Genomic DNA, 14,394 nt, shown 5'->3' on the forward strand with positions numbered 1-14,394 from the left:
AGCAGTACACATGGGGGCCCAGGCCCTGTGGGGCTCCAGGCTCCTGCTGAGGTAACTCAGCTCAGCCCAGACTGTGATTCACAGGTTCTGCACCCAAAGCCTATGGGGCAGTTCTACCCTGTCCTATAGGGTCGCTATGAGTCGGAATCGACTCAACGGCACTGGGTTCTGGGTGCACCCAAGGCCAGGCTGTCCCCGTTTGTATCAATTTGCATCAGACACAGAAGGCACAGGGAGTGGGGTGCCTGCCATCTATCGATTAGAAATAATTCAGTAAATAGGTTATTATATTGGAAAACAATACTTTTCTACAACAAATTGACTGCAGTTTGTGCTCCCTCTGTTAGCCTTGAGCTCAAATATTACTCTCTGTTCATCTGTTCAATTCATTTCTAACTGTCTCTGCATACATGTTCATTTCTATCCACCCACCTGTCCATGTACCTACTCACCCAACCATCCATCCGTCCATTCACCCATCCTCCACTCACCCGCCCATCCTTCTACCCACCCACTAGTCTACCAGCCCAACCATCCACCCACCCACCCACGCATTCACCCACCCACGCATCCACCCATCCACCCATCCACCTATCCACCCCTCCCTCCCTCCCTCTTTCCCCCCTCCATCCCTCCCTCCATCCCTCTGTCCATCCGTCCCTCCGTCCATCCGTCTATCTGTTCTATTAGAGTTAATGAAAGCCATGCCTTATTCTTCTTTTATGACAGTCCCCATCCCCTGCCCAGGGCTGAGCACTTACTAGGTGCGTAAATACTTGTTTAAGGTCTTGAGTAAATTGGGACCTTTTCTTGCTGAGAATGAAAGTCGAACTGTGGAAATACGCTTGTTTAACTGAAGGCATGAGCGGGCGTGGAGGCGGGAATGGCAATACATATTGGTTTCATATTTCGTTTTAAAAATCATTGCTTTTATGTTAGTATAAAAGTAACAAAGTCCTTGCACAAACTGTGTTGGGCCAGCTGCTACAGGCCCCCACTTGCCCTGCCCCTGACTTCTGGATGCCTGTGCACCCCAAAACCTGGATAGACTGGAAGCGACGCAGCCAACGCTCTCCTGGAAATCGCCTTTGGGCTGTCTTCGCACTGGCATTGTGTACACAGCCAAATAAAAAAGTCATAATTATTTTGAAGGTCGGCCTTGTCTGAAACACACATCAGCATGATGACATTGAACGGTCCTTCCCGGGCCGTGTGGCAGACTGGGCTTTTAATTGTAGACGCTGGCAGCTCTTGAAAACCAGTACTTTTATTATCTTCACGGACCAAAGGTCATTCTTGTACAAGATCACACCCCTCACCCCCACCCTTCCCATGGTGGCCCCTTTGCTCCAGGGAACAGAGACCCTCAAGGGCCCTCAGATGCCGTGCCTTGGCCTGGGAGGTGGCCCTCACCCTTTTCCCCTGCCCAGTGGGCCAGGCATCTCTCTGCTTGACTGTGCTTCCCTTTGCCCTTCAGCCCCACTTCCACATCAAGCCTTACCTCCCCTCCCCCATGGAGCTCCAGCTGTGCTCCCAGCTGTATTGATTCCCAAACACCCACACAGTGTCATGCCTCTGCTATGGATTGAGTTGTGCCCCCCTCCCCACGTATGTTGGAATCCTAACCCCATACCTGAGATGTGAGTAGGTGGGACCCTGTTTGGAAACTGGGTTTTCTTCGTTGAGTTAATTAAATCATACCTGAGTAGAAACCAAAACCAAACCAGTTACCCTCTAGTCAACTCTGCTCCAAATCCTGGTGACCCCATGTGTGTCAGAATAGAACTGTGCTCTGTAGAGTTTTCAGTGGCTGATTCTTTGGAAGTAGATCACCAGGCCATTCTTCTAAGGCACCTCTGTGTGGACTCAAACCTTCAGCCTAGGAGCAAGTAGAGTAGGCTCTAAATCTAATCATTTCTGAGTTATAAAAAGAGCAGACTGGACACACACACACACAGAGGAAGGTAGATGCCGTATAAGTATCATCTATAGGCTAAGGAACCAAGGAACGCCTGGAGCTACTGGTAAGGAAAGGACTGACACACAGGCCAAGGAACCAAGGAATGCCTGGGGCTACTGGTAAGGAAGGGACTGACACACAGGCCAAGGAACCAAGGAACGCATGGGGCTACTGGTAAGGAAGGGACTGACACACAGGCCAAGGAACCAAGGAACGCCTGGGGCTACTAGTAAGGAAGGGACTGACACACAGGCCAAGGAACCAAGGAACGCCTGGGGCTACTGGTAAGGAAGGGACTGACACACAGGCCAAGGAACCAAGGAACACCTGGGGCTATTGGTAAGGAAGGGACTGACACACAGGCCAAGGAACCAAGGAACGCCTGGGGCTACTGGTAAGGAAGGGACTGACACACAAGCCAAGGAACCAAGGAACGCATGGGGCTACTGGTAAGGAAGGGACTGACACACAGGCCAAGGAACCAAGGAACGCCTGGGGCTATTGGTAAGGAAGGGACTGACACACAGGCCAAGGAACCAAGGAACGCCTGGGGCTACTGGTAAGGAAGGGACTGACACACAAGCCAAGGAACCAAGGAACGCATGGGGCTACTGGTAAGGAAGGGACTGACACACAGGCCAAGGAACCAAGGAACACCTGGGGCTATTGGTAAGGAAGGGACTGACACACAGGCCAAGGAACCAAGGAACGCCTGGGGCTACTGGTAAGGAAGGGACTGACACACAAGCCAAGGAACCAAGGAACGCATGGGGCTACTGGTAAGGAAGGGACTGACACACAGGCCAAGGAACCAAGGAACGCCTGGGGCTACTGGTAAAGGAAGGGACTGACACATAGGCCAAGGAACCAAGGAACGCATGGGGCTACTGGTAAAGGAAGGGACTGACACAGCTGAGACCCCGATTTCAATTTTTAGCCTCCAGAACTGTGAGAAAATATATTTCTGTTCCTGAAAGCCGCCCACATGTGGCATTTTTGTTACAGCGGCACTAACAAACTAAGACCCTCCCTTGCCTTGTTCCTGTTTCTGTGCAAGAAACCTCCCCACCATCTCCGCAGCCCCTCGGTTGTCCTGGAGAGCTCCTATGTTTCCTTGAAGTCCCTGCATAAGAAGGACTCTATCATAAAGTCCCTATGAGTCAGAATGAACTCAAAGGCAATGAGTTTGGTTTTCCGGTTTACCACAGGTAGACAACAGAGGACTCGCACGAGAGCATCATTCATAATCAGGGAAAACGGGAAGCAGATGGTCTCCATCAGCGAGTGTGTGATGAGACAGATCACAGACCTACACAGACACACGTGGGGATAGTTCACACGGCTGTGGGGTCGGAGGGTCCCGTGTGCCCCAATACCAAATATCTAGTTGCAGAGTGATTTCGGTGGTGTGATAATTGTCTTAGTTTAAACAGCACTTAAAAATAATGCTCATTTTTGGATAAATAAGCATAGGAATTAAAAACCATGCTGGTTGTTCAGTCTAAATTCACAATGAAGTTGCCTTTTCCGGGCATGGACAATAGTGTGACTTTGATGGGAATTCAAGCTTACGCAGAATTTCCCAGTTCTTTTATCATCAGAGCAGGAGCCCTGGTGGCACAGTGGCTAAGTGCTTGGCTGCTCACTGAAAGGTTGGTGGTTTGAACTCACCAGCTGCTCTGCAGGAGAAAGATGTGGCAGTCTGCTTCCGTAAAGATTTCAGCCCTGGAAACCCTATAGGGCAGCTCTACTCTGTCCTGTAGGGTCACTGTGAGTAGGAATTGACTTGACGGCAACAGGTTGTTTTGTTTTTGTTTTAAATCATCAAAATGTGTTGGAGGACAGGATGACTATTAATTACTGGTATTTCCAGGTCATGGGAGGTTGCACGTTGTCATGTTAGCCTTTGTACTTTCTTGTAATGTCAACATCTCTCAAATAAGCCCCAAGAAAATAGCACACCTGGCTTGACAGAGGCCATGTTGGGCGTGAGGAATATTAAGAGTAGGAAGAATGCTATGTTATAGGAAATAATTAAAATTCTCAGACACAGGCAACTGCAGACGGGCCCACTGTCATCTCCATAGTGGGTGTGGGGGTTCTTCTCAGCCCCTTCTCCACGAAGGTGGATGTTGTCCTCTTGCCTCCTGGGCTTCTGTGCCACCTGGTAAACTGGGCCATCTTTGCGTTGATCCCTTCCCGTATAAATGAGTTGCTCAGTCTCGCTGCTCTCCCGGGTAACAGCTCCAAGACAACACGGACTCCGTGCCTCATTTATGTTTTATCCCTGCAGCCTAATTCCCAGCCTCTAGCAAGATGCCCCTAAATGCTGTGAGGTTGAAATGGAGAAAGGCGTTGTCTGCTTTTCGCTTCTCTAACCGTGACCCTAGTTGATCACTCCTGGGATAAAGGACTGGGGTGCAGTGTGAGATTTTGCATGCTGACTAGGAAAGAAGCAGGGTGAAGCCTCTGTCTCATGGTCAACAGAGCTGTAATGTTGGAACCTGCCTCTGCCCCACTTTGATTTGCAAGTGACCCACGTGTCACTCGCATTATCCCCAGGGTTGTCTGAAACACATGGACTGCGTGGGCTATTGGAGCTGAATGGTGGGTGGGAGCCGTCAACACTGGGTTCCCAGTTCTTCACACCCATCTTCAGAAGTCTGGACTGTGCTTAGCAAGTGATGGTATGTGGTGGCTCGTCCCAGGCATTGGTTCTAAAGCGTGTGTGTTTGTGTCCTCTAGAGACGCCCCTGACCTTAGCCGCCCAGTTGGACGGCTCCATGGAGATGATCAAAGCGCTCAAAAATGGTGGTGCTCATCTGGACTTCCGTGCCAAAGACGGGATGACCGCCCTGCACAAGGCCGCCCGCACGAGGAACCAGGCTGCCCTTAAGGTAAATGCCAGCACCCATCTTACCTGGGGTCTACCCTCCTCTCCGTCTGATCCTTGCAAGGACCCCGTCCCCATCCCCACGGCCACCATTGAGGTGCTTGTGAATCGTGTTCCCGCTGCAGCTGGTGGGCTGCGCTCCCGTCTTTCCTGCCCTGTCTCTGTGTTGTGTTGCCTTTAGAATTTACTGCTCACAAAAGTCGCCTTTCTCTTCTATTTCAAAGGGCTTGTACTCCCAACCAGTAAGGCCAGTGCTGAAACCTAACCCCAATCGTTGAAGGACCCCACAAATCCAGCCTGTGGGCATCCGGCCAGCCTGGCTGTGGCTGCCTCTGAGGGTTGGGGACCAAATCCCAGGGGTGTGGATTCCAAGCCTCCTCTTCCCCCGGCACTGTCCTCAGTGCTGGCTCTGTCTGCCCGACACTGTGTTTCTTTGTTATTTTAACGTTTTTATTGTGGTACGATATAGACAACAAAAAATGTGCCATTCTGAGCTGGTATACGATTCAGTGGCATTCATTCTATTCACCAAGTTGTGCAATTACCCATTTCCAAATTTTTTCATCACCCCAAAGAGGAACTCAGTGCCCCTTAAGCAGTACCGCCCCATTTCCTCCCACCACCCACCCCTGCTAAGTACTAATAAACTATGGTCTCTATGCGTTTGCCTAGCCTCCGTATTTGATGTTCGCGGCTATTCATAAGGTTTTCATTGGTCAGTTTTTTCAGAAGTAGATCACCAGGTCCTTCTTCCTAGTCTATCTTAGTCTGGAAGGTCCACTAAGAAGCCTGTCCACCATGGACAACCCTGCTAGTATTTGAAATACCAGTGGCATAGCTTCCAGCATCACAGCAACACAGAAGCCGCCACTGTGACAAACTGACAGATGACTGTACCAAAAGGGATTGGTCAGCGTTCAACGGTTCAGGAGGTAGCGTATGATCAGGAACCGATGGTACTGAAGGAAGAAGTCCAGGGTGCACTGAAGGCATTGGCGAAAAACAAGGCTCCAGGAATTGACGGAATACCACTTAAGATGTTTCAACAAACGGATGCAGCGTTGCAAGTGTTCACTCGTCTAGGCCAAGAAATTTGGAAGGCAGCTACCTGGCCAACCGACTGGAAGAGATCCATATTTATGCCTATTCCCAAGAAAGGTGATCCAACTGAATGCAGAAATTATCGGACAATATCATTAATATCACACGCAAGCAAAATTTTGCTGAAGATCATTCAAAAACGGCTGCAGCAGTATATCGACAGGGAACTGCCAGAAATTCAGGCCGGTTTCAGAAGAGGACGTGGAACCAGGGATATCATTGCTGATGTCAGATGGGTCCTGGCTGAAAGCAGAGAATACCAGAAAGATCTTTACCTGTGTTTTATTGACTATTCTAAGGCATTTGACTGTGTAGGTCATAACAAATTATGGATAACACTGCAAAGAATAGGAATTCCAGAACACCTAATTGTGTTCATGAGGAACCTTTACATAGATCAAGAGGCAGTTTGGACAGAACAAGGGGATACCGATTGGTTTAAAGTGAAGAAAGGTGTGCATCAGGGTTGTGTTCTTTCACCATGCCTATTCAATCTGTATGCTGAGCAAATAATCTGAGAAGCTGGACTATATGAAGAAGAAGGGGGCATCAGGATTAGAGGAAGACTCATTAACAACCTGCAACATGCAGATGACACAACCTTGTTGAAAGTAAAGAGGACTTGAAGCGTTTACTGATGAAGATCAAAGACCACAGCCTTCAGTGTGGATTATACCTTAATATAAAGAAAACAAAAATCCTCACAACTGGACCAGTAAGCAACATCGTGCTAAGTGGAGAAAATATTGAAGTTGTCAAGGATTTTATTTTATGTGGATCCACGATCAATGACTGTCTGGTCACCTGGTGCTGCTATAACAGAAACACCACAGCTGGATGGCTTTAACAAAGAGAAGCTTATTCTCTCACAGTCCGGTTCAGGGCCCTGGTAAGGGGAAGGCTTTCTCTCTCTGTCGGCTCTGGAGGAAGGTCCTCCTCGTCAGACTTCCGTTGGTCTGGGAGCATCTCAGCCCAAGAACCTCAGGTCCAAAGGATTCACTCTCACTCCTGGTGCTGCTTTCTTGGTGGTATGAGGTCCCCATGTCTCTCTGCTCACTTCTCTCTTATATCTCAAAGAGATTTGCTTAAGACACTATCAAATCTTGTATGTCGCATCAGTATAGCTGCCCTAATCCATCTCATTTCATCATAGTGATAGGATCTACAACACGTAAAATCACATAAAATGGTGGACAGTCACACAATACTGGGACCAATGGCCCAGCTAACTTGACAGATATTTTGGGGGGACACAATTCAATCCATGACAACGACCATGGAAGCAGCAGTCAGGAAATCAAATGATGTATTGCATTGGGCAAATCTGCTGTAAAGGACCTCTTTAAAATGTTAAAAAGCAAAGATGTTACCTTGAAGACTAAAGTGCCCCTGACGAAAGCCATGGCATTTTCAATTGCCTCATACGCGTGCGAAAGCTGGACGGTGAATAAGGAAGACCAGAGAAGAGTTGGCGCCTTTGAATTATGGTGTTGGCAAAGAATGTTGAATACACCATGGACTGCCAGAAGAGCAAGCAAGTCTGTCTTGGAAGAAGTACAGCCAGAGTGTTCTTAGAAGCGAGGATGGTGAGATTTTATCAGTAGGACCCAGTCCCTGGAGAAAGACATCATGCTTGGTAAAGCCAGTGAAAAATCCAAAGATCCTCAATGAGATGGATGGACACAGTGGCTGCAACAATGGGCTCAAACGTATTAAGAATTGTGAGGACGGTACAGGACTAGGCAGTGTTTGGTTCCATTGTACATAGGGTCTCTATGAGTTGGAGCTGTCTCGACAGAATCTAACAACAACAGCAGCAGGTAGTTCATATATGTGGGACCACACAACAGTTGTCCTTTTTTGTCTGGCTTATTTCACTGAACATAATGTTTTCAAGGTCCATCCATGTCATAGAATGTATCAGAACTTTGTTTCTCTTTATGACTGAGTAGTACTCGTTGTATGGATACCCCACATTTTGTGTGTTCATTCATCTGTTGACGGACACTTGAGTTGTGTCCATCTTTTAGGTATTGTGACTAATCCTGCAGTGAACATTGGTGTGTAAGTGCCCAGTGCCTTCTGACATAATTTAGCAAAATACCCAGTGTTTTTGAAGCGTCCAGGTAGGATGGCAAATGGTGCAAACCCATGCTTTATCAGGACCCTGGCGAGGCTGCAGGTTGACCCCAAAGATGAGGACTTCTCTCTGAAGTCACAGGTGTCTCAGCCTCATGTTGGTTGCACTTGGTCAGTTTTCCCCCTCGTGAAACAAAAGTATTCTCGCAACGCTTGCTGGGGTTGTCACCGTGAGAATGGATGCTAAGGTCGTTGTCAACAGTGCACGCAGGTCACAGAGCGCTGCTTCTTTCTTTCCTGTGAATGTTGACCTTCACTTTATTGGGCTCCAAGTCTGCACTACTGGTACACCGTGGGTTGTCAGGCCGCAGAGAAGTCAGAATTCCACAGTGGCACGTCTGCAGGGCGCCTCTCATCCTGGACAAGTCTGTCCAGCATGTTTGGGCACCATTTGCTATTTTTGGGCAAGAAACGTCTTTGTCTAAAATTAAAAAAAAAAAAAAAAGCTAATTGACATGGAGTCAGCTTTGACTCAAGGTGACCCCATGTGTGTCAGAGTAGAACTCTGCTCCGTAGGGTTATCAATGGCTGATTTTTTGGGAAGTAGATCACCAGGTTTTTTTTCTGAAGTGCCTTTGGGGAGACTTGTACCTCCAGTCTTTTGCTTATCAGCTGAGTGTGTTAACCATTGGCGTCACCCAGGAACTCTTGTCTAAAATTAGGACCTCCTTAATTCTGGAAGACCCAGGAAAAACCACAAAAACCCAGGGTTTGGGTCAGCCTTGGCCTGCTGCAGCAGGACCCCAATGCTTCTCTCCTAATGGTCTGTCTCGCTCTATGAAAAGGTGTCATGGCTCCAATGACCACGTCTCACATAGCTGGAGCTGCTGTAACAACAAAATGCCACAAGTGAGTGGCTTTAAAGAACAGAAATGTATATCACCTTACACAGTTTAGGAGTCCAGAAGTCTAAACTCAGGGTGTGGCTGTAGAGGGACCTCCTTCTTTGTCTATCTCAGCTTCTGGTAGCTGCGGGAAACATGGCTGTAGCTCCTGGCCTTGTAGCTGCGTCTGCTGTGTCTGTCTTTGCATGTTGTCTTCCCCCGTGTGTGTGTCTCTGGGTCTGTTCTGCACTTTTTATAACTCAGAAGTGATTAGGATTAGGACTCACCCTACTCTGGTATGACCTCGTTCACATAACAGAGAAAACCCTAATCCCGAACAGGGCCATAGTTACGGGGGTTAGGTTTTCAGCGTGCATTTCGGGGGGACACAGTCTAATCCACTACAGACCACGCCTTTTATTTTTTCTCTAGACCCTTTTAGAACTTGGGGCATCACCAGATTACAAGGACAGCTGCGGCCTGACCCCGCTGTACCACACCGCCATCGTCGGGGGCGACCCTTACTGCTGTGAGCTGCTGCTTCACGAGCACGCCACCGTGTGCTGCAGGGACGAGAACGGCTGGCACGAAATCCACCAGGTACCCCGTTCTGGTTCTCCACCTTGTCTTACCTGTAAGCAGCGTTCCCTTCATCCTTTTACCCCCAGAGGGGCCTGGGCAGGTTGTAAGTGGGATCCGACCTCCAGGTATATTGTGTGACCTTCACAGAGCTCCTTAAATGATAGAACGAATGACTGACATTTAGAAACAGGAATATTTCCACAGGATATATATTTTTGTCATCTCTGGCAAAATTGGAAGCTGTTATGGATTGAATTGTCTCCTCCCAAAATATATGTTGGAAACCTCCCCCCATACCTGTGGATGTAATCCACTTTGGGAATAGGGTTTTCTTTCTTCTGTCAGTGGGGCCACGTCAGTGTTTTTTAGCTTCTAGCTGCCCGTGAGCCGACTCCGAGACGTGGCGACCCCACGTGTGTCAGAGGAGAACTGTGCTGCATGGGGTTCTCAGTGGCTGAATTTTTAGAAGTAGATCTCTAGGTCTTTCTTTCGAGGTACCTCAGAGTGGACTCGAATCTCCAACCTTTCGGTTAGCATCCGAGTGCTTAGTCATTTACACCACCTTGGGGCTCCATGTCAATGCGGGGTGTGGGCTAAACCTAGTCACTTCTGAGTGATACAAAGAGCAGCTTAGACACACAGACAGGCAACCACAAACAGGGAAAGACAGATACCACATGGAGATCCCCAAGTGTCGTGGATTGAATTATGTCCCTGCCAAAAATGTGTCTATCAACTTGGTTAGGCCATGATTCCCAGTATTGTGCGGTTGTCCTCCATTTTGTGATTGTAATTTTGTGTTGAGAGGATTAGGGTAAGATTGTAATACCACCCTTACCCAGGTCACCTCCCTGATCCAAGGTAAAAGGAGTTTCCTTGGGGTGTGGCCTGCACCACCAGAGACATAAGGAGAGGGAAGCAAGCAGAGAGTTGAGGACCTCATACCACCAAGAAAGCAGCACCAGGAGCAGAGCGCGTCCTTTGGACCTGGGGTCCCTGTGCCTGAGAAGCTCCTCAGCCAGAGGAAGATTGAGGACAAGGACCTTTCTCCAGAGCTGACAGAAATCCTTCCCCTGGAGCCGACGCCCTGAATTTGGACTTGTAACCTACTAGACTGTGAGAGAATAAATTTCTCTCTGTTAAGGCCATCCACCTGTGGTATTTCTATTATGGCAGCTAAGACACCTAGGAACCGAGGAACTCTGGGACTACAGAAGCGGAGAGACAAAGACCTTCCCCCAGAGCCAACAGGGAGAACCTTCCCCTAGAGCCGGCGCCCTGCATTCCGACTTCTGTCCTCCTGAACTGTGAGACAGTAAATTCTGTGGGTTAAAGCCACCCACGTGTGGCGTCTCTGTTACAGCCGTGCTAGGCGACTAAGGCAGAAGGATAGACAAGCCTGATGCATTCCTGCATGGCTGCTGTCAGCAGAGCTGAGGGGTGAACGCCCCCTCTGGAGGGGCCAGGAGCTCCCCAGGCCCCCACCATCCAGTGCCCCTAACAGAGGAGGTACCAAGTGTGCCAGTGTGATGCCGGCGTTCCGAGGGCCAGGTGTGTGTTTTCCTGACCCCAGCTGCAACAGCGGGGTGAGGAGGTGGGCGGCCAGAGTCCTGGGAGAAGCCAGAACCCACCCAGCGGGCTCCAGGAAGAGCCTTTCACGGACTAGGAACAGGGGTAGCAGTTAAGGGGTGCGGCTCCCAGAGACAAGCCGCTGAGGGAAGCCATTACGACCCCCAGGGCCGAAGGGCACAGGGAGGAAACCGGAGCTCAGGGGCCACAGAAGCTGTGTCACGGAGGGGGACGGACCTCAGAGAGGCGGCCCGGAGCAGGAGGAAACACCCAGCTGCTCTCTTCTCCCGCCTGGCCATTGGCCAAGCCCTGAGAGCCAGCCACTGAGGAGCCCCATGATGTGGGCCTCCCGAGGGCCTGGCTCCTGGGCGGAGGAGGAGCAGGGGTCAGGGGAGCAGAAGGGGGGACGTCCACGTGGAGACAAAGGGGAGAGGGCATGAGGGAGGAGGAGGCTCTGAACCACTTTTTCTTGTGTTTGAGCAGCAACGGTGTTTCTCACCTCTGAGGTCGCCGGTCAGCTTCCCTCAGCCATTGCCACCTTAAACCTGTTACAGATTGAATTGTGGTCCCCCAAATATGTCCTGGAACCCTAACCCCTGTACCTGTGGATGTGATCCCATTTGGGAATAGGATTTTCTTTGGTATGTTAATGAGGCCCAAGTCAGCATAGGGTGCACCCTAAACCTCATCCCCTCTGGGCTACAAAAGGAGCAGGTTAGGCACCGAGGCACCCGTACGGGGAAGACAGACGCAGGGTGACGGGTGAGGATCGGGTGTCTACAAACTGAGGAACCACAGACCGCCAGAGCTGCAGACGGGGAGGACTCCACACGGCTGAGTCCCTGTTCTGGGCTTCTAGCCTCCAGAGCTGTGAGAAAATAAACCCCTGTTCTTTCAAGCCGCCCACTTGTGGTGTCTGTGGGACAGCAGTGCCTTGAGGCTGAGACAATTCCTGACCCCACTTCGGAGAAGCCACCCACCCCACCCACTGTGGGCAGAGGCCTGAGGGGTGCACGGGGCAGTGGGGAATGCCCACAGGACAGCAGAGGGCAGCAGGGGTTTTGAGATGTGGTGGAGATGCTGGAGGCCAAGTTCAAAGACTCAGATCACGTTGGCTGAGGGGTCCTTGCCGTGGAGAGAGGTGGCGGCCCCCCAGGAGTGCTCCTGCTTGGAGTTTGCCTCCTTTACTTCGGTTCAAGGATGAGCGCCTTGACACCCAGCCGCCGACAGTCCAAAAAAGGCAGCTTCCGTAACCAAAGCTTTTGTTCCTTGGGGCAGGTTTGGAGACGAGCCACCTGACCCAGGTCCTGTGTGCCACTGCACCTTTGGTGCCCGCACCGGCTAGCCAGAGCTCCGTCACCCGCCAAGGCCACCTGCCATGTGTCGAGGGCCACCAGTGGCGCTCCTTGTCATAGTTACGGAGGCAGCGGTGCGCGAACATGACCATGACCCCACGGGATACTCATGTGTCTGTGTGTGCTTTATCTGCGAAGTACTTTCACGTCCACCCAGGCATCTCCCGCCCACAGTGTGCTCTGCACTCCCCCAGCCCTCTCCCTCCAGTGGGGCGTCCTCTGCACCCCGCCAAGCTGACACTGTCAGGTGGGCGAGAACAGTCTCCTTGCTGTCTCTTCAGAACCACCGTGAATGAAGGCTGGCCATGTGTGTCTGTGAGCCTGATGGTGTGTACCTCTGTGTGCATGTATCTCTGTGTGTCTGCGTGTGCATGTGTGCATTCTGTGTGTGTCTTTGTGTCTCTGTGTGCATGTGTGTTCCATGTGTCTGCGTTCACGTCTGTGGTATGTGTCTGCGTGTGTGTGTGTGTGTGTGTGGTGTGTGTGTGTGTTTATGAGTGACTGTGTGGTTGTATGTGTGTGTCTATGAGGGTGACTTATGTGTGTCTCTATGTGTGGAGTGTTTGGTTGTGTCTGTGTGTATGTGTCTATGTGTGTGTGGGTGTATGTGTTCATGTCAGTATGTATGTTCTGTGTGTGTGGTTGTGTCTCTGTGTGTCTGTGTGTTAGTGTCTGTGCATGTGTGTGGTATGTTTCTGTGTATGTTCCGTGTGTCTCTGTATGCATGTGTCTGTATGTGTCTGAGTGTGAGTGTAGGTGTGTATGTATGTGTGTGTCTGTGTCTGTGTGAGTGTGTATGTTCTCTGTGTGTGTGTCTGAGTGTGTATGTTGTCCTTGTGTGTATGTTGTGTGTGTATGTCCTCTGTGTGTCTGTGTGAGTGTGTATGTTCTGTGTGTGTGTGTGTGTGTGTGTGTGTGTGTGTGTGTGTAGGCCTGGTAGTCACTTGCCATGGAGCTGACTCTCTGCACAAGGTTGCTGGCCCCATGCGCGCCGAGTGCCGGCCGTGAGACCCCGCAGCCGAATTTGGAGCTTTGCAGCCCCGAAGCTGCCCAGCCACTCCAGTCTGTCTCTAGCCAGCCAGGACACCACGTTTGGGCGCAGCATTGCCCCCAGGGCTCCTGACTCCCGGGACCCTGGCAGCCCAAGCAGTGTGGAAGCGCGTGTGCCTGTGTCCTCTGCCCCCTAGTGGTTGGTTTCTCTCCAGTGCAAGTCTGGGAGAGCTGCTGTTTCCCTGCTAAAAATCCGGTGACCCGAGTCCAGTGACCTGAGCCCAGTAGCTCTGCCTTCGGGGGCCTGGCTTTCTCTGCAGGGCGGCCGTGACCACTAAATAAGGCGACGGCGGAAGGTGCTTGTTGGGGGACTTGCAAGAAGAGCAGACATTGCTGCTCCTGATTCCTCACCTTCCCTGTAGCTCACATTCACCAGCAGCTGCTGCCCCAATGGCTACCTTGGCACCCACCTTTCCTGCCTTAGGCCACCGCGGCAGGTAACCATTCTCATCTCCAGTGCTTGGATGAGTTAGCAAGGCCCAGAGATGATCACAGAGCGAGCATTGGCTGGGTGCACTCCCACTCTTCATCCTGCCTCGAGGCTTCAAGCAGAAAGCGCCCTCAAATCTCGTCATGCGTTTGTGGCAGAAGAAAACGCAGGACCAGCCGGGTTTTGCGTGTGCCCCACTGGGCCGTTTCTCTGATCCCCCTTCGTAGTTCTCACGTTTGTAGGTTCTCCGTCTAAAAGTCTGTCCATCTGTCTGCAATACCGCTTCCTCTCTGACTCTTGTGCCCACAGCTCTCCCCAGCTGCTTGGCCCCCTATTTTTCCAGGGATCCCCACAGCTGCAGCCAGGTCTGCTTCCCGAGTGTTCTCCAAGCTGCCGCTTTCCCGGAGGTGACTGGTGCCAAGGGATTCCCACCCAGCCTGTTGGGCGGCAGGTGGGAGCTGCCCTGCCAACACAGCTGGCGTTGGGAAAGA

At 50.9% G+C, this 14,394-nt stretch overlaps 1 protein-coding gene across 1 annotated transcript in view; it reads left to right on the forward strand.

The window, feature by feature from the left end:
* SHANK2 (SH3 and multiple ankyrin repeat domains 2) overlaps positions 1-14,394 on the forward strand; it is a 571,155-nt gene that overhangs the window by 47,663 nt on the left and 509,098 nt on the right. The window contains exons 5-6 of the mRNA XM_064287611.1: positions 4,706-4,857; positions 9,350-9,517. Coding sequence (XP_064143681.1) covers positions 4,706-4,857; positions 9,350-9,517 — 320 coding nt within the window. The remainder of the gene's footprint in view (positions 1-4,705; positions 4,858-9,349; positions 9,518-14,394) is intronic.

This window comes from Loxodonta africana, chromosome 7, assembly GCF_030014295.1.
Source record: "Loxodonta africana isolate mLoxAfr1 chromosome 7, mLoxAfr1.hap2, whole genome shotgun sequence".
Lineage (NCBI taxonomy): Eukaryota > Metazoa > Chordata > Mammalia > Proboscidea > Elephantidae > Loxodonta > Loxodonta africana.